The following is a 26,344-nucleotide window of genomic DNA, read 5'->3' as shown; positions in this document are numbered from 1 at the left end:
TAAAAACTGGCGCACTGGCATTTTCCAAGCCTAACACCAGGTTCAGCAATTGACCTGTTTTATTTCAGCTCCCTTGTGCTCAGAGGGGCCGGCTGAAAATATCAGAGGTGTGTCCTTAAAAACATGAATCAAAGTACTAATTTCAGGCAGCACTGATAAGACTATTTAAAGACCAACCAAAAGCTTATTTTAGCAGTAATGCAGTTGGTTATGGCATGAATTTTGACAGCGGAAACATAGCCTATCCAGCCATGACGCACACTGCCCATATGCGCATGGAACAAGAGTAGCCTAATGTGCTTTTGGTGTCTGTATACTTTGTATTTAGAAACATAATTTTTTCCCATTTTGTCTTATTTGAGCATAGTCTCCCCTTCTCTCAATTAAGGCTTTTTTTTATCTGCCCAATGCAAGAATGAAGTAGTCAAGACTGTGAATAAAGGGCTTGGTGCCTGATACCGCTTGGAAATAAATCTTAATCACCAAAGCTTTATTCAAATATAACGTTTGAGAGGAGTTAAACAGTGAGCTGACATTCCCTTTTTATCTATGCATTGTAGGCAGGCCCACATTATTTTGGACGTGCTTAAAACCGGCTCCATGATGTAGGCTACGTGTCCATGCCCATCATGAAATGAGAGATGAGAGCCTCTGTGAATACTGGTGAACCTCATATTTAGAAGTTACCTGTAATTTGTAAAAATGGCTTATTTTTCGTTTTATACCCTGTATGTTCAAAACTCACTTAGGCCTACTATAACAAAGGCTGGTTCAACAGCAATGGGTGTCTTTTTCATCCTGGCGGTTTTATATGATATAATGACATTTATTTGTGTTACATTTTATTACAACCAAACTGATTCATCTTCCTGGTTTTATGGTAAAAACGTCCTTGGCGCACTTGCAATGCAACTTCTTGAGATGTGTGAATGCGATCTGATCTGTAAGATGGGTCTGATTATGTTCATAAAATATAGGCCTATTTGGGAGCAGTATAAGGATGAGTGGACATTCTCCCTCTCTATTTATATTAGATCTTTGTTCAGCTACTGTGAAAAGTTGGAATGTGCGTTGTTTTAATATTTTATGCCCATGAGGAGAAATTATGGTGGCTGTAATTTAAAACAAGTTGTTGTTTCGTTTTATTTAGAATTTGATTATAATTATTTGTTCTCTTTTTAGGCCTTTTCAATAATTAATTTAATCTTGCTTATTGACAATGTTTGGCATGTCCTTGCTCAGCCATAATGCAATTTACATTAGGCCTAGCCCCTATATCAGTGTGAATGCTATTGAAGCTATTGAACCCTTGGACTTACTGTATTGCATTTGTGCAATGATGGGACTTGAATCCAATGGTCGGCCGGTACCAAACCTGTTGACAGCAGAAACACGGAACTGGTACTCATTGGTCTTCATCAGCTTGGTGGCGTGGTATACTGTTTCTTTACAGCAATCCGAGACAAGTGCCCATGAGATCTTAGAGGTCTCACGCTTCTCAACAATGTAGTGAGAGATGTCAGAGCAGCCGTCGTTCTCCGGTGTATTCCATGTGAGGGTCACTTTTCCTTCAGAGATATCACTGAAAATGATAGGTCCCACCGGCTCTCCAGGAGTATCTAGATTAGAATAGAGGATCATTAACATTTGACATGTACAGTACAAGACCGATCCACCATCTACAATGATGTCAAACAAGATAAATCACAGTGCTTTGAATGTTGTGAGAATAAAATTAAACCAACCATGGACTTGGACAATGATGTCCTCCTTCTTGGTTCCTTGGCTATTGGTGGCTTCCACTGTGTAAGTTCCTTTGTGACTGCGGTCAGCATCACGTACAAAGAGCATGCTTGACCCAGCAACTGTGGTGGTGTCCATCATCGACTTGGTGATTTGCACGCCGTCTCTGAACCACACAACCTTGGGCTGTGGTCGTCCACTGATCGATACCTTTAGTCTCATATTGTCTCCTGCCTTGATTGTGAGTCCCTCAAAATACTCCGGGCCAAACTCAATGTTTGGAGAAGCTGGAAAGACAAAAGGTGAACAAGTACACCATTAGTGTTTTGTATATTAAAAAGCAAAACATATTGCATATTCATATTATCATGTCAAACGTATTAATATTATTTCAATATATTATGCACCCTTACCACTTTCATCTCTGACCACGATGTGTCCAGATGAGTTAGATGGGGGACTCACTACGCCAATAGCATTTCTTGCAATAATTCTGAACTCATAGCGTTCATTGCAAGCAAGACCAGTGACAGTAAACTGGGTGTCGTGGACATCAGTGAAGTTGCTCTTCAGCCAGCGGCCCTGTCCTTGGCGTTTTTCAACATTGTAAGCCACAATCTTGCTGCCTCCATCACGTTTGGGTGCGTCCCATTTCAGTGCGACAGAATTGCTGGTCACATCAGTGTAGTCAGGTTGACCAGGTGGATCTAAAAAAGGAACACATTTTTTATCATTCACGTTCACATGTTTGAATCACACATGGACTAAGTCTGGGAACGTGCTTATATCACTTGGTTTATACTTCCATATTACATAAGATATTCATGGTACTTGCACTTTCAAAGGCATTGGATTTCATACCATCATTGTGTTGATTGTAAGAATCTGTACATTAAAGTCGCAATCAGCAGTTGCTACATTAATTTTTGGACTTATAAATTAAAGATTTGTACCTATTGATTCTTGAAGAATATAACATATTCATATAACATACATGCCTCATGAGCTAGGTTCCCCACCAGAACCTAAAATATAAGCTTGTTTTACTCCAATGTTTGTAAACAAATAAAATGTTAACAAACACTAATTATACTCAAAACATGGTTCAACATATCATTTTGATATCATGGATAATCAGTCTTTGCATCCATAGCTCTGTCTATGAATTTGATTGTGGTTACATTTCTCCAGCCCCATCCCTCAGCTTCTTTACAAAACCAGGGGCGGGTCATTCACTTTGTTTTTGTTTCTACTGCTGATTGCCACTTTAATGAAAAGGTATGCTGCACCCATCGCTGACCTGAAACTCACTGCCTTGTTCAGCCTGGGGATTAATAACAGTTTACCATTATTAACAGAAAACCATGATTGGTTTCCATTTGAATAAGGACTTACCAACTGGAGAAACTGCCATGGTGGTGTTGCTTTCGTCACTCTTGCGGCTGAATCCGGCATCATTCTGAGCGTAGACTCTGAATTGATATTCCAGTCCTTCAATAAGGCCAAGGATTCTGTAGTCTGTTCCAGGGATAGCCACAGTGTTGACCTTCTGCCACATGACACTGTTCTTCTCCTTCTTCTCAACATGGTAGCCCTTGACTGGACAGCCACCATTGAAGACGGGCAGCTCCCACTGAATGGTCATTCCGTCGTTGGTGACGTTGTACACAACAGGCTTTCCTGGTGGACCTGCCGGCCTGAACTGATGTTTAGCGACAACGCTTGGTGACACCAGTGGCTCACTGACTCCATATATGTTCTCAGCACGCACTCTGAACTGGTACCCTATTCCCTTGATCAAGTTGGGCACCTTGAATGTTGTGTCAGTGACACTAGAGCATGCCATCTTCCAGTCATTCTGAGATGTGTCGCGCTTCTCTACAGAGTAGCAAGTGATTTCTCCACCTCCGTAATCATTTGGCTCCTCCCAGGATATTGTGACACTGTCTGCTCTGACCTCATCAAAGTTGATGGGTGCGACAGGCTTTGATGGTGGTCCGCGAGTTATGACAAAAACGTTGAAGGATTTCCTGTACACCCTGTTATCAAGAGTAAGTGTGTATTTCCCACCATGCTCTGGTCTCACATTCTTGATCATGAGAACAACTTTGTTGTCTGTTTTCCTGAAGCGTACTAGTTCGCTCTCCTTCAGTGGCATATTGTCCTTAAGCCAATACGTGGCAGGTTTGGGTTTACCCTTATAGGGCAACTCAATGTGTACATTATGGCCCACACGGACACTGATTTCCCCACCTGGATACTCATCCAGGTTGGCCTCTGGTGGGATGACAAAGTCCTTCACTTCAATTGGTCCAATTTCAGTGAAGTCACCCTTCCCCTTTTCATTTCTGGCGGCAACTCTGAAATTCATTTGTGAGGTTTCTTTGAGTTTTGGTACTTCGTGTTCACATTGTTTGCTGCAGCCGGCAGCTGCCCAGTCCTCTTCATCCTTGAGTCTCTTCTCAATGACGTAGTCAGATATGATGCTTCCACCATCATAATCAGGCTTCACCCACTGCAGTGTTACAGAGGTCTTTGAGGAATCCTTCATAGCAACTTCTTTGACTGGACCAGGAGTTTCTGTAGCTTTTACAGGTTCAACTGTGCTGCAAGGATCACTTATTCCAAATTCATTCTCTGCTGATACACGGAAGAAGAAGGATGTTTTCTCTGAGAGATCTTCAATGGTATAAAATTGTTCTGTGCATTTGGTTGTCACACTAGAGTAGGATCTCTTGGATGAGTCTCTCTTTTCAATGATGTAATTGGTAATATCAGCACCACCATCAAGTTCAGGTTCTTCCCAGCACATGGTTACTTTACCACGAGTGACATCCTTCAATACCAGGTTCGTGCAGACAGCTGGTGAGTCTTGAACCTTCACAGACAGTGTCATTGACTTTGGCTCGCCTACACCGTTTTCAATCTTCACAGTGTACCTACCAGTGTCATTACGGCTGACTTCTGGAATAACAAGGGTTGATGTAGTATCTGTGTGGTGGATTTCATATTTTGTATTATTGTCGATGTTCTCGTCTCCGAACATCCAAGTAGCACTAGGTGCAGGTCTGCCCTTGAGGGGCACTGTGATCTCCACATCCTGCTTGGCTTTTACGATGTAGTGTGTTCTCATGGCAACATCTGGATCGAAGATAGCTTCCTCTGTAAAAATCATTAAAAGATACATACTTTATTTACTGACTTTTCAATACTAGGAAAAGGGACAAAATCTTATGAAACAAAATGTCAATGTATATGCAATGAAACCATGAGGTGTTTTAACTTACCCAGAATATCCTTAGCATGAACAGGCTCTTTCATCTTAATGGCCTCTCCACGCCCTGCGATGTTGACTGCAGATACACGGAAGTAGTAGTCAACATCTGGTGTTAGGCCGGACACAACGTACTCTGCTGTCCTCACTTCTCCCTTCTGGCTGATTACAACCCATTCTCCATTGTCTGCTTCTTCTTCCTCCTCTTCTTCTCCTTCTGATTCAGATGATTCTTCTTTGGGTGGTTTGCGTCGTAGACCCTCCACGTCCGTCAGCTGTTCAACAACGTAGCTGAGGATCTCACTGCCTCCGTCCCACTCTGGCTTGGCCCATCCAAGTGTGATAGATGTCTTGGTTGAGTCAACCACTTTGAGCTTGGTAGGTTCATATGGTGGTTCTAATAAAGAGAATTCACATAATGTAGATATAGTTTTCATAGAGAAGTAAAGGATATGACTTTTACTTATTACATAAGTTAGATGGATGTTAAAGTTTTTTGCTTACCAACTGGATCAGCTGCTTTGTAGTAGTCAGACACATCTGAGAAGGGGCCCTCTCCGGCTTTGTTTATGGCACACACACGGTATTGATATTCATTGCCTTCTGTTAGGTTAAAGATAGTCGTAGTGTTGTTGTTAATCGGATCTTTCAAGACCTTTATCCAGCGAAGGCTCTTCTTGTCACGTCTCTCAAGGTAGTAGCCAGTTACTTGACTACCGCCATCCACACCTGGTTTGTCCCATACAACTACCATTGTTGATTTGGTTGTAGTTGTTACCTCTGGTGTGGCAGGCTGTCCTGGGGTAACTGTGGAATTAATATAAAGAGTAGGTTAAGTTCTAAAAATAAATCCAAAAACAGAGGGGTAACTGTCTTTTATGTCTTTTATAATAAAGACTTAATATGCAAGTCAAGTTGATCATTTTGGGGAATGCCTGCTTTATATTCCATCAGATACAACTTCCGTTTGTGTGTTTCAAAATAGTGTTTTTTACTTTGTATGCTACAATGCTATGTCCTGTTTTGTTTTATACTTACCAAATAAATTTTTGGCAACAACAGGCTCAGAGTCCAAGGGCTCTCCATTTCCGAACTTGTTGACACCCCTCACACGGAAAATGTACTCATTTCCTCGTACCAACTTCATGACACCTATGTAGCACTCTTCTAGTCTCTCAGACACGGTAGACCATACCACTCTGCTGGTTTCACGTTTCTCCACAACGTAATGGCTGACCTTAGCACCACCCTCATCAGTGATTGGCTCCCACTTAAGAATGATCTTGTCTGCTGTGACTAGCATAAACTGAATCAAGCCAGGAGGTGGTCCAGGTTTGTCTGGTGAAAATGAGAAAACATTGAGTGCATTAATACATTATTTAACTCATAACAACATGTCTGTTGCAAATGAAAGTATGACACAATTACATGACATAGGCTAAATTTACATGTACAATTTTTTTTACCTAGAACTTCTATCCTGATGGTGGCAGATGCCGAACCCAGAGCGTTTTTGATCTTTATTTCATATGTGCCAGTGTGGCTACGAGTTGCGTCCTTGATGAGAAGACTAGAGGAATCAGTAGTGCTCTCGATGGAGAGTGTAGTGCTTGACACCATTTCTTTTCCATCCTTGTACCACTCAATTGTTGGCAGAGGCTTAGCAAGAATCCCCACTCTGATCTTAACCATGGATCCGGCTTTGTATTTCACAACATCTAAATACTCTGGAGGAAGATCAATCGCAGGGGCACCTGAACACGAGAAAAACAAAATATTAGCAACAAAATAATAAATCAAATATCAAGCAAATGACAGTTTCTTTAACTGAAAAGTAAAATGAGCTCAACTCACCACATGAATCGACACAAGTGATTGGACCGACAACATCAGATGGATTGCTGATAGAACCGATTGCGTTCTTTGCGTAAACTCTGAACTCATAGGATTCATTCTGGGTCAAGCCTGACATTGTGAAGTTCATCTCAATCACGTTAGTGAAGTTTGCCCTTGTCCATCTGCCATCTGGGCAGTCCTTCCTCTCCACCATGTATCCAATGACCTTGCTGCCACCATCATAAGGCGGCCTAACCCAGGCCAGACTGATGGAGTTCTTTGTGATCTCGGAGACTCTTACAGCTGCCGGGGGCTCTGAAATACAAAATCAAATTGATCAAGAACAGTTGATGAAAAATACCAACACTATCCACAACAAATTCAGTGACCAAAAAAACAAAAATAATCCATAAGACATTTACCGCAGTTATCAATGGCGAGCACCTCTTCTGATGTTTTGCTGATTTTTCCAATACCAGCTGCATTTTCTGCTATCACCTTGAATTCGTAGATGAGGCCAGGGCAGATGTTTGTTACTCTCTGCTGTGTTCCAATGATTGCTACTTTGTTGACCTTTTGCCACAGAATACTGCTTCTCTCTTTCATCTGCAGGTGGTAGCCCGTGACAGTGTTTCCTCCATCTGTGACAGGCTCGTTCCAATTGACTGTAATGCTCTCTCTTGAAACCATGGTTACCCATGGTGTTGATGGAGGACCAGGGAATGCTAGAATAAACAATGTAATCCTGTAAATTTCAGTCTAATTCAAAGACAAATTTAGATAGTTATTATGGTAGTGGGAATGGATGGTATACTAATAAATGATAGAGACACTTACTGTATGGAAGTTTCACTGTGATTGGTGGGGTGTCAATGTGGTCACTGATACCAAAGCGATTCTCTGCCTTGATTCTGAACTGATATTCCTCTCCTTTGGTAAGCTTGCCGGCCTTTATGGCACTTCTCGCAACCTGAGAAGACACTTCAGTCCAAGCAGGTGTGCTTGTTTCACGTCTCAGTACAACGTAGTTGGTAACTGGGCTGCCACCATCATACACAGGAGGAGCCCATTTGAGAGCCACTGTGGATTCAGTCACTTCGCCAACCTCAATAGGACCAGTTGGAGGACCAGGTCTATCCAACACAACGATGTTGATGAACATCTTGGTGATACCACTTGTATTGGAGGCGCTGATGTCATATCTGCCAGCATCACTTGCAATGCTCTCATTCAGTTTGATGATCAGGCTTTCAGCAGTAACTTGAGTGACCAATCTCTTGGACGGTTTCAGAATAACAGTGTTTCTTGACAGAATAACCTTTGCCAAAGGTTTGCTGGTCATAGGAAGCTCAAAGGTCAGATTTGATCCTGATCTCACATAGACAGTATTGCTGGGGTAGTTTTTCATGTCAAAATCTGGGGCCTCTGTAAAACAAACAGTCACAGCATATATGATTTAGCTAATTATCAGTTAACGTACACGATTAGCCATGACAGATATGCTGACAATATTTATATAATGAACAATTCTAAATTAGAAGAGGTGAGTTGAAAACCTACCCAGTTGGTCTTTCACTACAACAGGAACGATCATCTCTTTGGGTTCGCCGAGTCCAGCATGATTCTGAGCACTAACTCTAAAGAAGTATTCAGCATTTTCCTTCAAGTTTTTGATTTGGAAGGATGTTGTGTTCACAAGAGTAACCTTCGACCATTTGGGTTGTCCTTTCTCAAGTGCTTCAATGAAGTACTGAGTTACTCTGCTTCCACCATCGTGTTCTGGTCTAATCCATCCGATTGTAACACTGTCCTTGGTTACTGCAATAGCCCCAAGCTTTTGAGGTGGACTTGGTTTTTCTGCAAATATTAAGAACAAAAGTTATAAACCAACAAGATTGTATGGGGTAATTTCTTCATGCAAGTATCAAACAGCAAAATAACATACAAAGTAAAGAAATGTCAAACCTGTAATCTTTGTTCCATTCTTGGGGATAGCAGCTACACCCACTCCAAATTCGTTTTCTCCCATGACTCTGAAGTAATAGAAGGCTCCCTCTTGTAAATCTTCCACTTTGTAGGACAACGCGTGGCAGTTGTTGGTCACACCCACCCATGCCTTTTTGCTGGCTTCACGTTTCTCAACATGGTAGGCCTTCACAGCATCACCTCCATCATTTTCTGGAGCTTCCCATGTAACGGTAGCAGTGTCTTTGGTGACATCCTTAACAACTACATTAAGTGGTGGTCCAGGAGAGTCAAGAACCTTTACAACTATTGGTAATGTTACTGGGTCTCCAATGCCATTCTCTAATGTTACATTGTACTGTCCAGAGTCATTTCTTGTTGCTGTTTCAATTGTTAGTGAAGTGCAGCTGTGATTTGTTTCAATGGTTGCTCTTGCCTTGAGGTCTACTTCCTCCTTGCTCCATTCTACTGATGGTGCAGGTTTTCCCTTATAAGGTACAGTCAGAGTGAATGCGTTGCCATGCTTGACAATCAATGTCTTGCGCATTTCTATGTCAACATCAAACATAGGCTCCACAGTTCTATCCATTGCTGCGATAGGCTCAGAAATTGGACTTTGCTCGCTTTCACCAATCTTGTTTATTGCCTTAACAGCAAACTCATATTCTTCATCTGCTGTAAGTCCAGAGACGGTGAACTCCATGCTCTTTATGTTCTGAATGGCCACTGTCCATTCCTCGTCCTTAAGTTTCTTATACTCCACACAGTATCCAAGGATTGGAGCTCCACCATCTTCTAGTGGCTTGTTCCAAATGATGGAGATTGAACTCTTGGTTGAATCAACAACCTTTGGTTTACTTGGTGGGTCTGGCTCGACCTGTTCATCTTCAGCCCTAAACGATGGGCATGCTTCACTTGGAGGACTCAAACCAGCAGCGTTTTCAGCAAACACGCGGAACACATATTCATATCCTTTTCGTAGTTTAGTTGCTATGGTTGTCAATTCAGTCACAAGCTCTCTGTTCACACGGACCCAGAGTATACCTGCCGTGTCGCGCCTTTCAATGACATATCCAGTAATTTCACTGCCTCCATCTGAAACAGGTTTCTGCCAGACAAGTTTCATCTCCTCACTGGATACCTCCGTGATCTCACAATTTGTGGGAGCAGATGGTTTTGTGAATGGATCAGCCACTTTGACGACCTCACTCTCAAGGGTTTCGCCAAGTCCATACTTATTGACCGCCATGACCCTGAAGATGTATTCATTACCTTTGAGGAGATTTGTGACCTTGTAATGTGTCTTGTTCAGATCTGCATTCACCACTGTCCAAGCAAGACGGCTTGTTTCACGTTTCTCAACAACGTAGTGTGTGATATCTGCGCCGCCTGCTTCTTGAGGAGGACCCCATGCTAAGGTGACATCTTCTGCTGTAATGCCTGTAGTCGCCAGGGGGCCAGCGGGAGGTCCTGGCTTATCCAGGATCACAACGTCCACTGGTGTAGATACTGTTCCGGCAACATTTTGCAGAGTCAAAGTATATTGTCCAGAATCACGCCTTATGCAGTCCTTCACAATTACTGAGGTGCTGGTATCTGTTGCAAGAATCTGAATTCTGGCCCTGAGCTCGATCTCTTTGCCATCTTTTTTCCATGATGCTACTGGCAGTGGACGACCAGCGATATCTGCATTGATTTTAAGAACATCTCCGGCTTTCACAACTACAACAGCTCTGTACTTCACGTCCATCATGATACGTGGTGGATCCACATCATCCTTGACTGTGATTGAACCAGTGGAATCAGATGGGTCACTGAAGCATCCAGCAGCATTCTTTGCAATGACACGGAAGTCATACTGCTGGTCCTTGGTAAGGCCTGTGACATCATAGTAGGTTTCCACCACGTTGGTGAAGTTACACCTCATCCAGCGGCCTTCTGGGAGATCTCTGCGTTCAATAATGTAACCAGTAACCTTGGCTCCACCATCGTACTCTGGCTTCGTCCAAGCGAGGGATACCGATGTTCTTGTGATACCTGTCACTGTTGGCTCGCCAGGGGGATCGCATGGATCTCTTGCAGAAACAGCCTCACTAGCTTTGCTGCATTTTCCAATTCCAGCAATGTTTTCAGCGTAAACGCGGTATTCATACCCCATGCCCTCTTCAATGCCAGTCACTTTGTATTCTGTATCTTTGATGAGACCTCTGTTCATCTTGTTCCAGATGATGCTGGTTCTCTCCTTTCGCTCCAAATGATATCCAAGAACTGTGCTGCCTCCGTCGTTGACTGGCTCATTCCATGTGACAAGCATGTAAATCTTGGTTGCATGCATCACTTTAGGAGTCGATGGTGGGCCAGGTAGCTTGAAGTTATACTGGGCTGTAATTCCACGGGAATCTGTATGTTGACTCTTTCCATAACGATTTACAGCATAGATACGGAACTGGTATTCAGCACCCTTTGTCAATCGGGAGGCTTTAATTGCTGTTGTTGCAACATTTGCTGAGACCATTTGCCAATCTGTTGCGTTTGTATCTCTCTTCTCTACAATGTAGTTGTTGATGCAGCAACCACCATCATACTCTGGTGGAGCCCATGACAATGAAATACTGTCTGAAGTTACAGCAGTTGGTTTGATAGCAGTGGGTGGACCAGGTTTGTCAAGGACAATAATTCCAATCTCTGCTATTTTCAATCCACCTGGGTTTGCGGCAGTGATTTCATATTTTCCGACATGTTCTCTGCCCGCCTCCTTTATAATAATTTTGGATGAGGTCTTGGTATTCAGAATTGTCAATGAGCTTGTTTGCTTCAAAGGAAGGCCATGATGTTTCCATGCAATAACAGGTTTAGGTCGGCCCCTAACTGGGATTTCAACTGTAAGATCACCTCCAGCCTTCACACTGTAAGTGTTGAATAACACCTCAATTGAGGGTTCAATAGCAATATCTTTTGTTGTCACAGGTAGACCAAGTTCCTTTGGTACACTCTTTCCCTTCTCGTTGATTGCAATGACTCTGAATGAATATGCGTCACCTGCTACTAGGTTTGCAATAGTTGTTTCCAGGATTTTGACTGTGCATGAAGGATTCCACTTCTGGGTACCCTTATCATCCTTACCTTGCACCTCAACGTTAAAGCACATTACTTTGCTTCCACCATCATGAGCTGGCTTTTCCCAGGCAAGTGATACACTGTTTTTCGTGAGATCTGTAACTCTGACATTCCGTGGTGGCATAGGCACTTCAGAAACTTTAATTGGGTTTTTGGTTTCAGACATCAACCCAATGCCATACTCATTTACAGCACATACACGGAAGTAGAAAATGCATCCCTCTGGCAACTCATCAATCTTGAAGGAATTAGATAAGCAGTTAGTTGTCACGGCAGTGTAAGCCTTTCTGGTGGATTCTCGCTTCTCCACAATGTAATTGGTTATTTTTGATCCACCGTCTGTGAGTGGTGTTTCCCAAACAAGATTTACAGAATCTTTTTTGATATCTTTGACTGCAAAGGCCTGTGGAGCACTTGGTGTGTCCAACACTCTGACGTTGATAAGTGCAGATTTTTCACCAGTGTTATTCTCAAGGTTCAATGTGTATTTGCCACTGTCGAATCGGTTTACATTGTCAATTACAAGCATAGTATATGAGCTTGTGGATTCTATCATGACACGTTCTGTCAGCTCGCCGTCCAACTTTGCCCATTTAACTTCAGGTTCAGGTCTTCCTCTGATTGTGACAAACAGACGCAGAGATCCACCTGCACGGACAGAGACAACCTTCCTGAGGTTGGCATCCAGTTCAATCTCTGGTGCCTCAACTCTTTCTGCAGCAATCACAGTGCCATGTATATCTGCAGGCTCACCAACTCCCTCTGAATTGATAGCACAGACACGAAATTTGTATTCTAGTCCTGCCTTCAAGTCCTTAATAGTTAGGCGTGTCGCCTGGATGCCAGTTGGAGGTGTACAAATGGTCCATTGATACTCCTTAGGAGGTTCTTTCACCCCTTCTACTGCTGCTGTTTCCACTTCCTCCTCTTCTTCCAAATACTCTTCTTCTGCTGCTGCTGCTTCTTTCCTTTTCTTTTCCTCTTCCATTGCTTTCCTCTCCTCTTCTGTCACCTCTCTCATTTCAACAATGTACCCTTTGATGTATGCTCCACCGTCAGAAGCGGGTTTGCCCCAAGTCAAGGACACAGTCGAGCTGGTGTGATCTGCCACCTTAGGATGGTGTGGTGGTCCAGGTGCTGTTGTAGCATTGCATGCTCTGTAGAACAGGGAGAGTTCGCTCAGATCTCCCACTCCAGCTTCATTCTCTGCAGAAACACGATATTCATAGAAATGACCATCCAAAAGCCCAGTGACTTTGAAGTGTAGATCAGTCAATGGCTGCCGGTTGCATTTGGTCCACCTTACACCATCCTTGTCACGTTTCTCAAGATGGTAGCAGTCGATTTCTGCTCCACCATTGTTCTCTGGCTTTGACCATGATAGGACCATAGAATCCTTTGTTATTTTACTTGCTTCAGGTGTTCCGGGTGCACTTGGAGGCTTGTATGGATTGCGTGCAGTTACTGCCTCACACTCCAAAGGATCACCAATGCCATATTTGTTCACAGCCCTAACCCTGAAGATATATTCATTCAATTCCAGTAGGTTGATCACTTTGAAATTTGTAGCTTGAATATTTGCGTTAACCACAGTCCAGGATAACCGACTGGTCTCTCTCTTTTCCAGAATATAGTGACTTATAGCTGCACCACCATCCAGAGAGGGATCAGTCCAAGATAGGAAGCATCTGTCGGCAGTCAGTCCAGTGACTCTCAGTGGTCCAGTGGGTGCACCTGGTTTATCAAGGACCTTCACAGTGATTGGGATTGTCTTTACCCCACCGATATTGGTGAGACTGAGGTCATAGTTTCCACTATCTAACCTTGTGCAGTCCTTGATATGCATAGCTGCACGTTTCTGTGTAGTTTTCACTTCAATTCGAAGAGCTTTGTCCATTTGCTTTCCTTCCTTCAACCATAAGACCTCAGGAGCGGGTTTGCCATAGATGTCAGCATCCAAAACTAAGTTGTCCCCAGCATTAACAACAATGACATCCTTGTATTTAGGATCCATTGAGGCTCTTGGTGCTTCAATCTCATCTGTGGCAGTAATGGGTCCAGTGCTGTCAGAAGGCTCACTGAAAATACCAGCGGCATTTCTTGCAATCACTCTGAACTCATATTTTTCATTTTCTGTCAAGCCAGAGATGGCAAATTCTGTCTCAATGACATTTGTGAAGTTGGCTCTCATCCAGCGACCCTCAATGTTGGCTAGATCTCTCCGCTCCACAATATATCCAGTGATCTTACTGCCTCCATCATACAGTGGCTTAGTCCATTGAATCACAATGTGATTCTTGGAGATAACAGTAGCCTCAGGGGTACCTGGTAGATCAACTGGATCTCGAGCAACGAATGATTCTGATATTTTGGATGCTCTGCCAATGCCAACAATGTTTTCAGCATAGACCCTGTATTCATATCCAATGTCCTCCTCAAGATTACATATCTTGAAAGAGGTATCAGCGATGAGGGCTTTGTTGAGTTTCGTCCACATAATGCTGGTTCTTTCTTTAGATTCAAGATGGTATCCAATAACCGTACTACCACCATCATTGACTGGCTCATTCCATTCAATAATCATTTGATCCTTTGTTGCAGATTTGATGTATGGAGTTCCAGGTGGTCCTGGGGATTTGTATGGATATTGCACCACAATTGATTTTGTGTCCAAAGGAGCGCCCTTTCCATATCTATTCTCAGCACAGATTCTGAAACAGTACTCTGCGCCAGTTTTCAGCTTGGTTATTTTGATAGCTGTTCTAGCTAGCTGTGCATTCACACTTTGCCATGCTGTTTGTGTTGTATCTCGTCTTTCCACATTGTAATGCTTTACTTGACATCCGCCTGTGTACTCCGGGGCTCCCCATGAAAGACTGACAGAGTTATTGCTTACTTCAAGGACTTTAATGGGTCCGGTTGGAGGACCGGGTTTGTCAAGGATTGTGATTCCTATGTCTTCAGAGAATAAGCCAGCTGTGTTAGTTGCCATAATGGTATACTTTCCAAAGTCGTCCTTACATGCCTCAGTAATTTTAATGGTAGCAGTTGTTGCTGTGTTTATCACATTCACTCTTGTTGTCATTTTCAATGGCATACCCTCTTTCTTCCAAACAATTTGGGGTTTCGGCCTACCAAACACTGGGATTTCTACTATCAGATCGTCACCAGCTTTGACGGTGTAGGTGTTGAACATGAGTTTTAAGCTTGGTTCAATAGTCATGTCATTAGCAACAACTGGCATAGCCAATGCTTTAGGCTCACTCTTTCCCTTCTCATTGTAAGCTACAATACGGATCAGATACTCCTGTCCAGCAGTAAGTCCAGTGACTGTGCCATGACAATCACCCTTTGTGGATGTTGCAACACCCCATTTGTCCCCTCCCTTTTGCTGCATCTCAACTAGGTAACCAGTAATTCTGCTTCCACCATCATGCTCTGGTTTTTCCCATCTGAACGATGCGCTGACTTTAGTAACATCAGTCAAGAAGATCTTTCCGACTGGAAGAGGCACCTCAGAGGCCTTTGTTGCAAGCTTTGTTTCAGTCGACGATCCAACTCCATATTCGTTCTCAGCCATAACTCTGAAGTAATACATAGCCCCCTCAACAAGGTTTTCAACCTTGTAGGTTGTTTTGTTGACCTTGGTTGTTACATTTGCAAAAGCTTTCCTGATTGATTCACGTTTGTCAACAACATAATTCTTGATTTTTGCTCCGCCATCAGTAAGAGGGGCATCCCAAACAAGAGTTATGGAGTCTTTCTTGATCTCTGTCAGTTTGAGATTCAGAGGGGCACCTGGTGTATCTAGCACTTTCACAGTTACAAATTCAGAAACGGTACCACTGCTGTTCTTCACAGTCATATTGTACTTTCCAGAATCACTTCTGTCACAAGAGTCAATGGAAAGCTGAGTATAGTTGAGACCTTTATCAACCACTGCTTTCTCTTGCAATTCTTGTTCTTCTTCCACTTCTTCAACCTTCTTCAGCTTACACCACTTAATCTCTGGCGTTGGTCTGCCTTTGAATGGTACATTGATTCTCACAGATCCTCCAGCACGCACCACAATTCCTTTCCTCAATTCCGAGTCCAGTTGAATTTCTGGATCCTCTACCTTCTCCTCTGGTTTAGATGTTCCAGATACAGCAGCTAGTTCACCAACACCCAGTTTATTGATAGCACAGACCTGGATCTGATATTCCTGACCCTCAGTAAGTTTTGTGATTTCAAATTTATTGACCCGCAGGCCTGTTGGTGGTGTGCACATTGTCCATTCCTCCTCCTCAGCTTTGCAAATCTCTACAATGTATCCCTGGATAGGACTGCCACCATCATTGAGAGGCTTTCCCCATGCGACTGTGATTGAGCTCTTTGTGGTATCAATCACATGTGCATGTGTGGGTGCCCCAGGTTTGTACTTGGGATCACTGGCCTTAAAGTATGATGTTGGTAGACTTGGCTCACCAACACCAGCTGCATTTTCAGCAGATACTCTAAACTCATATTCATGATCTGATGTCAGACCTGTTACTCTGAAAGATAGGTCTGTGACCTTTTGCCTGTTGCATTTGGTCCATTTAACTCCAGCTCTGTCTTTCTTCTCAATGATGTAAGTAGTAATGTTACTTCCCCCATCAGTCTCTGGTGCAGAATAGCAGACAGTCATGGAATCCCGGGCAATATTCGTTACATCATTAACATGTGGTGCACCAGGGACAACAAATGGATTTTTCATTATTACTGCTGAAGACTCCACATGTTCACCAATGCCATAACTGTTGATAGCCATGACACGGAAAATATACTCATTGCCCTCCAGGAGACTAGTTACTTTATACACTGTGGTCTCACAGCTGTTAGAAACCATAGTCCAAGCAAGACGACTGGTTTCACGCCTCTCAATGAGGTAGTGTGTGATGTTGCTGCCTCCATCATGTAGTGGAGCACGCCATGACAGAGTACATTTGTCACAAGCGACTCCAGTGACATGGAGGGAACCTACAGGTGGTCCTGGTCTGTCTAGTACATTCACCTTGAATGGAACTGACTCTGATCCAGCAACATTTGTCAGGACAAGTTTGTAATTTCCACCGTCAACTCTGACAGAATCCTTCACAACTATCATTGCGACGCTTTCTGTATTTTTGACCTCCAATCTCATTGTATTCTTTTCAATTTCCACATCATCCTTGAACCACTGGATTGTGGGTACTGGCTTTCCATGTACATCAGCATCAAGTTTGAATGTGTCTCCTGCATTGATAATGATCGTTTTGGTGAACGCAGGATCAATAGAATATCTTGGCGCTTCCACCTCATCGTTTGCTGTTATAGGTCCACTGTTATAAGATGGCTTGCTGAATGTTCCAACTGCATTCTTAGCAATGACTCTGAAGTCATACTGTGCATCAGCAGTTAGTCCAGTAGCAGTAAACCTGGTCTCAATAACGTTGGTAAAGTTTGCCTTCATCCAGCGTCCCTCTGGAAGGTCACGTTTCTCAACAACATAACCAGTAATCACACTTCCTCCATCATATTCTGGCTTTGTCCATTCAATGGTGATGGACTCTTTGTTTACAATGATAGCCTCTGGGGTGCCAGGAGGATCACAAGGATCACGTGCAACACAACCCTCTGAGATTTTGCTGCATCTGCCAATACCAACAATATTTTCAGCATAAACTCTGAATTCATATTCAACAGCCTCCTCTAAGGGACCGGTTTTGTAAATGGTGTCTTTAACGAGTGATTTGTTAAGCTTAGTCCAGAGGATGCTGTTTCTCTCTTTCCTTTCAAGGTGATAGCCTAGAACAGAACTACCTCCATCTGCGACTGGTTCATGCCACTCTACAACCATATATTCCTTGGAGAGAGATGCAATGAATGGAGTGCCGGGTGGGCCAGGTTCTTTGTAAGGGTACTTTATAGTCAAAGGATGTGAGTCCAAACCGTAACTCTTGCCATATCGATTTTGAGCAATGATTCTGAATTGATATTCAGCCCCAGTTTTCAGCCTTTGCACCTTGAGCGTAGTTCTTGCCACGGAGGCAGCAACATTCTCCCAAGTTGTGGTGGTTGTGTCTCTTTTCTGAACAATGTAATTTGAAATCTGGCAGCCACCAGAATGCTTTGGTGGACCCCAAGAAATAGTTGCAGTGTTAATAGTAACTTCATCAAACTTTACAGGTCCACTTGGTGGGCCAGGTTTATCAAGAGCAATGATTTCAATTGTTGCGTTCTTTTCCCCAACTACATTAGTAACATTAATGCCATACATTCCGCCATCTTCTCCTGTAACCTCTGTGATACTTAGAGTTGTGCTATCTGGTGTGTTAGTGATTTTAACCCTTGAGGTGTGGAGTAGGATTGATCCATCCTTTGTCCATTTAACTGCTGGTTTAGGACGTCCTGCGATCGGGATTTCAACCTTGAAGTCTTTACCAACCCGAACACTGTAATTGCTAAATGCAGGTCTAACATCAGGTTCGATAACAAGGTCCTTTGCTGTCACTGGAAGTGCAAGTTCTCTTGGGTCACTCTTTCCTTTGTCATTGATAGCAAACACTCTGAAAATATATTCTTCACCCGGATTTAGATTGTTGACAACAGACTCCATTGCTCTGACAGTTGCAACACCTGACCATTTCTCAGAGCCTTTAGGTTGTATCTCTAGCAGGTAATGAATGATTCTACTTCCACCATCATGCTCAGGCTTCTCCCAGGCAAGAGAGATGCTTGTCTTGGTTTGGTCAACAACACTCAGTTTTCGTGGGATTTGGGGTACTTCTGAGGCTTTGATGGGATCAACGGTTGCTGTAGGCAAGCCAACACCATGTTCGTTTTCAGCAAGGACTCTGAAATAATAATTGCAACCCTCTTGAAGGTTCTCAACCTTGTATGATAATTTGTGGCAGTTTGTCACCACAGCTGCATAGGCTTTCCTGGTGCTTTCCCGCTTCTCAACAATATAGTTTCTGATTTTAGCTCCTCCATCCAACACAGGGGCATCCCATGTAAGTGTCACTGATTCACCAGTGATATCTTTCACTTTGAGGTTGACTGGGGCACTAGGTGTGTCAAGAACTCTAACGGTAATTAAAGCAGATTTTTCACCACTGGCGTTCTCTGCAGAAACAGTGTATTTTCCACTGTCAAATCTGTTGACATTATCAATCACAAGGGACGTGTAACTACTTGTCACTTCAACTTGTGCATTCTCCTTAATAGGACCTTCATCCTTTCCCCATTTGACTTCAGGTTGAGGTCGCCCTCTGATAGGAATGAACAGTCTGAGGGAACATCCAGCCTTAATGTTCACAACCTTTCTCAGGTCTGGGTCAATGTCCAGATCTGGTTCCTCAATCCTCTCCTCGACAAGAATGATTCCAGAGACATCTGAATGGTCTCCAACACCAAGCTTGTTGACAGCACAAACTCTGAACTTGTACAAATGCATTTCCTCCAATTTTCTAACTTCAAATCTTGTTTGTTTGATGCCACTTGGTGGAGTACAGATTGTCCACACCTCAGCAGGTTTTTCCTCTGTAGCTCCTTCTGCACTTCCTTTTTCTGCGGGTTCTGCCTTGGAAGGTGCTGCGTCTGCAGGTGCAGGTGCTGCTTCGGCGGGTGTTGCCTCAGCAGGTGTTGCCTCAGCTGCTCCTTTTTCAGCGGGTGCTTCCTCTCCCTCAGCAGCTGGTGCCTTAGTGGCCGGTTCCACAACGATGGATTGCTTAGTGAGAGATGCAGGAGATGGCACTTCGCATTTCTCCACAATGTATCCTTGAATCTCACATCCTCCGTCATATATAGGTTTGCCCCATGACAGGAAAACTGAAGTTTTGCTTATGTCAGTTACTTTAGGATTAATTGGTGCACCTGGTCTGAAGATTGGATCCAAAGCCTTGTAGAAAACTGTTGGGGAGCTTGGCTCTCCAACTCCAGAGACATTCTCAGCCAGAACTCTAAATTCATAAATATGACTTTCCATAAGTCCGGTGACTTTGTAGGTTAAGTCAGTAACTGTCTTCCTATTGCATCTGGTCCATCTCACACCCTCCTTATCGTGCTTCTCAATAATGTATCCAATAATATTACTGCCACCATCATATCCAGGTGCCTCCCAGGTAATCACCATTGAATCCTTTTTGACATCGGAAACCTCCAACCTACTTGGTGAATCTGGGGGAACGAATGGGTCTTTGACAGTCACAGCAATTGATTCCAGACCCATACTAAGTCCAAATTTGTTTACTGCCTGGACTTTGAAAATGTACTCATTTCCCTCCAAGAGTTTTGTAACCTTCAGATAATTTGACTCACACTTATTATCAACAACAGTCCAAATTAATCTGCTTGTCTCCCTTCTCTCTACAATGTAATGAGTGATTTTACTGCCGCCATCATAGAGTGGGGATTTCCAAGCAAGGCAACATTGATCATTTGTGATGCCAGTAACAGAGATAGGACCTTGTGGTGCCCCAGGTTTATCCAGAACAACCACATTGATCTTCACTGACTTCTCGCCTCCTGGATTTTTTAGAAGTAAAGTGTACTTGCCTCCATCTTCAAGTTTAGCCTCTTTGACAGTCAACAAAGTGGTGCTGTCTGTATTTTTTATGTCTCTGGTGATAGTGTTTGCAAGGGGTGCCTCGTGGCCACTCTTCATCCAGAGGATTTCGGGTATTGGACTACCATGAACATCGGCATCGATTTTGAAGCCATCTCCAGCATTAACATAAACAGTTTGTGTGAACTGTGGGTCAATGCTAATACGAGGAGGGTCAATTTCATCTTTAGCAGTAATTGGTCCAGTGCTGTATGAGGGAAGGCTGAAAACACCTGCTGCGTTTCTTGCAATAACACGGAACTCATATTTCTGGTTCTCCACAAGGCTGGTTGCCACATACTCTGTTTCAATGATATTTGTGAAGTTGGTTTTGTTCCAGCGGCCCTCTGGCAACTCTTTCTTCTCTACAATATAGCCGGTGACATTGGCACCACCATCATACTCTGGCTTTGTCCATGTGATTGTTACAGAATCCTTTGTTATCTTAGTAGCCTCAGGATCTCCGGGGGGATCGCAAGGATCCCTAGAAATGTGACCTTCGGAAAGTTTGCTAACTTTTCCAATTCCCACAATGTTTTCAGCGTAAACTCTGAATTCATATTCCTGTCCTGGTTCCAGACCAGTGGTCTTGTAAGATGTATCCTGGATGAGAGACTTATTGAGTTTCACCCAGAGAATACTGTTTCTCTCTTTGCGCTCAAGATGATATCCCAGCACAGTGCTTCCACCATCATTAACAGGCTCATTCCACACAACTACCATGCTATCCTTTGTTGAAGACTGTACAGATGGTGTTCCTGGAGGGCCTGGTAATTTGAATGGATACTCAGCAACAACAGACCCTGAGGTCAGAGATGGGCCCTTTCCATACCTGTTCTGAGCTGTCACCCTGAACTGGTACTCTGAACCGTTTTTCAGCCTCGAAGCTTTAATCGTTGTTCTTGCATGATTTGGAGACACGACCAACCAAGTTTGTGTGGACGTGTCTCTCTTTTCTACAAGGTAGCTGTTGATTGTTGCACCACCATCATACTCTGGAGGAGTCCAGGAGAAAAGCACACTGTCAGTAGTAACAGCCTCAACTTTAATTGGGCCCTTTGGTGGTCCAGGTTTGTCAAGAACAACTACTGAGATGTATAAAGATGTATCCCCAGCGGTGTTTGCGAGTATGATTCGGTACTGACCAACATCTTCTCTGCATGCCTCTTTGATTTGAAGATTGATCAGTTTATCTGATCCTCCAAAGTTAACTCTGGTGGTACGCTTCATAGGTAGATTGTCCTTTATGAATGAAATAGTTGCTCGGGGACGAGCAATAAACGGAATCTGTACTGTCAAATCCTCTCCTGCTAGAACACTGAATGTGTTGAACAACATTTTAGCTGATGGGACAATCACAAGATCTTTAGCAATCACTGGCACACCAATTTGACGTGGATCACTTGTTCCTTTTTCATTTCTTGCTGCTACACGGAACATGTACTCTTCACCTGGTGTCAGTCCAGGGACAACTGCTTCTAATGTTTTGACAATGGAAGACTGGACCCATTTCTCGGCACCTTTGCTCAGCATCTCAATAACATAGCATACCACTCTACTTCCTCCGTCATGCTCTGGTTTCTCCCAAGACAGGGTGGCACTAGTCTTGGTAACATCGGCGAGGGTGATTTTGGCAGGAGGCTGTGGTTTTTCAGAAACTTTAACTGATTCACGGGTTTCAATTGGTAGGCCAATTCCATATTCATTTTCAGCTAAAACTCTGAAGTAGTAGTTACACCCCTCCTGCAGCTGGTCAACTTTCCAGGTGTTCTTATGACAGTTAGAATTTACAGTGGCATATGCTTTCCTTGTTGATTCACGTTTTTCAACAATGTAGTTCTTAATCTTTGCTCCACCGTCATTTACTGGAGCATCCCAGATAAGAGTGACAGATTCTTTAGTGACGCTGTTGATCTTGAGATTTTGCGGGGCACCTGGGGTATCTAGCACTCTGACATTCACAGCAGCTGTATTGGATCCAGAACTGTTTTCTATTGTGAGCACGTACTTGCCACTGTCAAATCGGTTGACATTTTCCACCACCAGTGATGTGTAAGAAGTTGTGCTTTCAATGGTTGCTCTCGTAATAGGTTCACCATCTTCTTTGGTCCATTTTGCCTCGGGTGATGGTCTTCCTCTGATAGGTACAAAAAGTCTCAATGTGTTACAGGCTCTGATATTCACAACCTTCTTTAGCTCTGCATCCAGGTCAAATTCCGGTGGAAGCAGCCTGTCTTGAGCTTTCGGTGTGCCAGGAATAGTTGCTTCCTCTCCAATACCCTCACTGTTTACGGCAGAAACTTGAATCATGTACTCTTTGTCCTCCTCTAAGTTCATAAGGGTAAACGATGTACCCATTAGTCCTCCTGGCGGAGTAACAATTGTCCATTCCTCCTCCCCAGGAATGCAGGTCTCCACAATGTATCCTGTGATTTCAGAACCACCATCATAATTTGGCTTGTTCCATGCAATCGTAATGGACGACTTGTTTGTGTCCACGACTCTTGGGTTTCCTGGAGGGCCTGGTTCGTAGAGGGTGTCAGTAGCCTTGTAGAAAGGACTTGAATTGCTTGGTAAGCTTAATCCAGCTGCATTCTCTGCAAGAATTCTGAATTCATATTCATGTGTTACTAGAAGCCCAGTTACCTTGAACTGCAAGTCTTTTACTTTCTTCTTGTTGCATTTTACCCAGCGAAGACCAATCTTGTCTTTCCTTTCAATATTATAGTTTGTGATTGGAGTTCCACCATCATACTCAGGAGCCTTCCACATAAGAATCATTGAATCCTTAGTGATTATTGTTACTTCAGGATCCTTTGGAGGATCTGCTGGCACCCATGGATTGTTTGCAATAGTTGGAGCAGATTCTAGAGGCTCTCCAACTCCATATTTGTTGACTGCCATTACTCTGAATATGTACTCATTTCCTTTGAGTAACTTGTTCACCTTAAATTGGGTATCAGTTAAGCCTGAGGCCGAATTTGTCCATGCAAGCCTGCTTGATTCACGCTTTTCAATCACGTAATGGTCAATCTCTGCACCACCATCATCTGCGGGTGGAGCCCATTCCAAAATACAGTTGTCAGATGTGATATCTGACACCACCAGGGGTCCTCCAGGTGGACCTGGCCTGTCAAGGACTTTGACATTAAAGATATGCTTGGCAAACCCTCCAACATTTGTCGCAGTCAGAACAAATTCACCTCCATCTCTTCTTAACGAGTCTTTGTTAATCAGAGTTGTTGTTAAGTCAGTCATTTTAATTGTCAATTTCATCGTATTTTCAATGTCCTTTCCACCCTTGGTCCACACCATGGATGGTAGTGGTTGGCCTGCAACATCTGCCTCAAGTTTGAAGTTTTCACCTGCTTTCAGTAGAATCACATCCTTGAATTTGGCATCAACCATGATTCGTGGTTCCACAATATCATCTGTGCAGGTGATGGGATCCGATGGATCAGATGGTTCACTTACTGAACCAGCTGCATTTTTGGCAAGTACACGGAATTCATAGGCCTCATTCTGAGTTAACCCACTTACAGTGAAAGTGGTCTCAATGATGTTTGTGAAGTTGGCCCTCATCCAACGACCAGCTGGTAAGTCTCTCTTTTCCACTACGTAGCCAGTAATCTTGAACCCACCATCATATTCAGGCTTTGTCCATTGAATTGTTACTATATTCTTGGAAACAAAGATTGGCTCTGGTTGACCTGGTGGATCCACTGGATCAAGGGCTAGCATTGCTTCTGAAGCCTTGCTTGGTTTACCAATTCCCGCCATGTTTTCAGCAGTGACGCGGAATTCATATGCAACTCCATCTTCCAGTCCACTTGATTTGAATTGATTATCTTTCACCGTGGATTTGCTGATCTTTTGCCAAAGGATGCTGCTCCTCTCTTTCCTCTCAATGTGATATCCAATGACTTCACTTCCACCATCGTAAACAGGTTCATTCCAGCCAATTGTCATTGTGTCTTTGGTAAAGGCCACAACCTTTGGAGTACTAGGTGGCCCAGGGGGTTTGAATGGATATGCAGCAACCACTGACTCTGAGATGATTGGTTGACCAGCACCATATCTGTTTCTAGCTTTGACTCTGAACTGGTATTCCGCACCAGTCTTCAGACGAGTAGCTTTAAATATTGTACGGATTACCGATGATGTCAATTCTATCCATGACGTTCCTGTAGTTTCCCTTAATTCAACAATGTAATTGTTGATTGGTACACCTCCATCATTCTCAGGCGTTCCCCAAGAGATGACAGCATAGGTACGGGAGATTTCATCAATTTTTATTGGTCCCTTTGGAGGTCCAGGGACATCGTGCACTTTTACTATGATGGTATCTGTCACTGAGCCAACTATGTTCTTCCCTGTCATGCCATAATGTCCTGTGTCACTCCTTATGCATTCTGTTATATTCAGGATACTTGTGGTTGCAGTACGTTCAGTGATTATTCTTGGGGTTATCTTGAGGTGCTGACCATCTTTCGTCCATGAAACAGTTGGTTTTGGACGTCCCATAACTGGTATCTCAACTTTAATCTCATCTCCTGCCCTGGCAATGACAATTTTCTGGCATATTCCACGCAGGTCAAATTCTGGCATTGTTATTGTTTCCTTGATAGTAACAGGCTTGCTGTCACAAGGACCACTTCTTCCAGAGTGGTTTACAGCCATGACACGGAATATATACTGTTCATTTTCATTCAGGTTCTTCACTATGAAGTCCATTGTCTTGACAGTTGTCACATGGGACCACTGGTCACCTCCCTTCTTTTGCGCTTCAAGGACATATCCAGTAACTCTACTACCACCGTCATGTTTTGGCTTTGTCCATGCAAGACTGACAGAGGTCTTGGTGACATCTGTAGCATAAACGCTCTCAGGGGGTGTTGGTGCTTGAGATGCTCGAATTGGATCTGTAGTCTCAACCGACTCGCCAATTCCGTACTCATTTTCAGCCGACACTCTGAAGTAATATTCTGACCCTTCTGCTAGATCAGGAATTCTAACTGTGCTATTTGGACACACTGATATTATGGTGGAATATGCTTTGCGTGTTGACTCTCTCTTTTCAATTATATAATTTGTTATCTTTGAACCACCATCGATAAGCGGCAGTTCCCATTGAAGAGTGATGCTCTCTTTGTCAATGTGCTTTGGCTTCAGATTAATTGGTGGTCCAGGTGAATCCAGAACTCTCACATTGACATGAGCAGTCTTCTCTCCTGCAGCATTCGTAAGGATCAAGTTGTATCTTCCTGCATCATTTCTTGTGCAGTCAGGGATGACAAGCATAGTGTATGACTCTGTGCTGTCAATGTTAGCACGTCCTTTGAGTGGTGTGTCTTCGCCCTTCGTCCAAGCTACTTCAGGAGCTGGGCGACCTTTAATGGGCACAAATATGCGGATGGAACATCCCGCCCTTACAACAAGGGTTCTTCTCAGCTCAACATCCAGTTCAAGGTCTGGCTCTTCTTCACGTTCAATAATTTCAACCAGTTCTTCAGTTTGAGCTGGTTCACCAACTCCCTCTGCATTCATTGCACTGACTCTGAAGTGGTACTTTGCTCCCACTTTCAAGTTAGGAACAACAAATTCTGTAATTCTCAGTGGAGCAGTTGGTGTGTCCTTGAACCATTCCTCTTCTCCATCTTTTTTATGCTCAACAAAGTACCCTGTGACTTCAAGCCCACCATCTTCATGTGGTTTCCCCCAGAAGAATGTTGCAGAAGTCTTTGTTGTATCTGTAATTCTTGGGTTGATTGGAGGTCCAGGTGCATCTAAAATAGTAATAG

The 26,344-nt window shown here is 43.4% G+C and overlaps 1 protein-coding gene across 24 annotated transcripts in view; it reads right to left on the bottom strand.

Moving 5' to 3' along the window:
• LOC139380804 (titin-like) overlaps positions 1 to 26,344 on the bottom strand; it is a 178,849-nt gene that overhangs the window by 23,471 nt on the left and 129,034 nt on the right. For all 24 annotated transcript variants that reach the window (XM_071123844.1, XM_071123847.1, XM_071123845.1 and 21 more), the window contains 13 exons: positions 8,819 to 26,329; positions 8,414 to 8,710; positions 7,691 to 8,278; positions 7,276 to 7,578; positions 6,872 to 7,168; positions 6,484 to 6,771; positions 6,056 to 6,355; positions 5,522 to 5,824; positions 5,031 to 5,414; positions 3,139 to 4,905; positions 2,157 to 2,450; positions 1,746 to 2,030; positions 1,320 to 1,619 (listed from right to left, as the gene is read on the bottom strand). In XM_071123844.1, coding sequence (XP_070979945.1) covers positions 1,320 to 1,619; positions 1,746 to 2,030; positions 2,157 to 2,450; positions 3,139 to 4,905; positions 5,031 to 5,414; positions 5,522 to 5,824; positions 6,056 to 6,355; positions 6,484 to 6,771; positions 6,872 to 7,168; positions 7,276 to 7,578; positions 7,691 to 8,278; positions 8,414 to 8,710; positions 8,819 to 26,329 — 22,917 coding nt within the window. The remainder of the gene's footprint in view (positions 1 to 1,319; positions 1,620 to 1,745; positions 2,031 to 2,156; positions 2,451 to 3,138; positions 4,906 to 5,030; positions 5,415 to 5,521; positions 5,825 to 6,055; positions 6,356 to 6,483; positions 6,772 to 6,871; positions 7,169 to 7,275; positions 7,579 to 7,690; positions 8,279 to 8,413; positions 8,711 to 8,818; positions 26,330 to 26,344) is intronic.

The sequence above is a fragment of the Oncorhynchus clarkii genome, chromosome 22 (genome assembly GCF_045791955.1).
Source record: "Oncorhynchus clarkii lewisi isolate Uvic-CL-2024 chromosome 22, UVic_Ocla_1.0, whole genome shotgun sequence".
In the NCBI taxonomy this organism is placed as follows: Eukaryota; Metazoa; Chordata; class Actinopteri; order Salmoniformes; family Salmonidae; genus Oncorhynchus; species Oncorhynchus clarkii.
The sequence above is the reverse complement of the archived record's forward strand: the minus strand, read 5'-3'. Positions and strand labels throughout refer to the sequence as shown.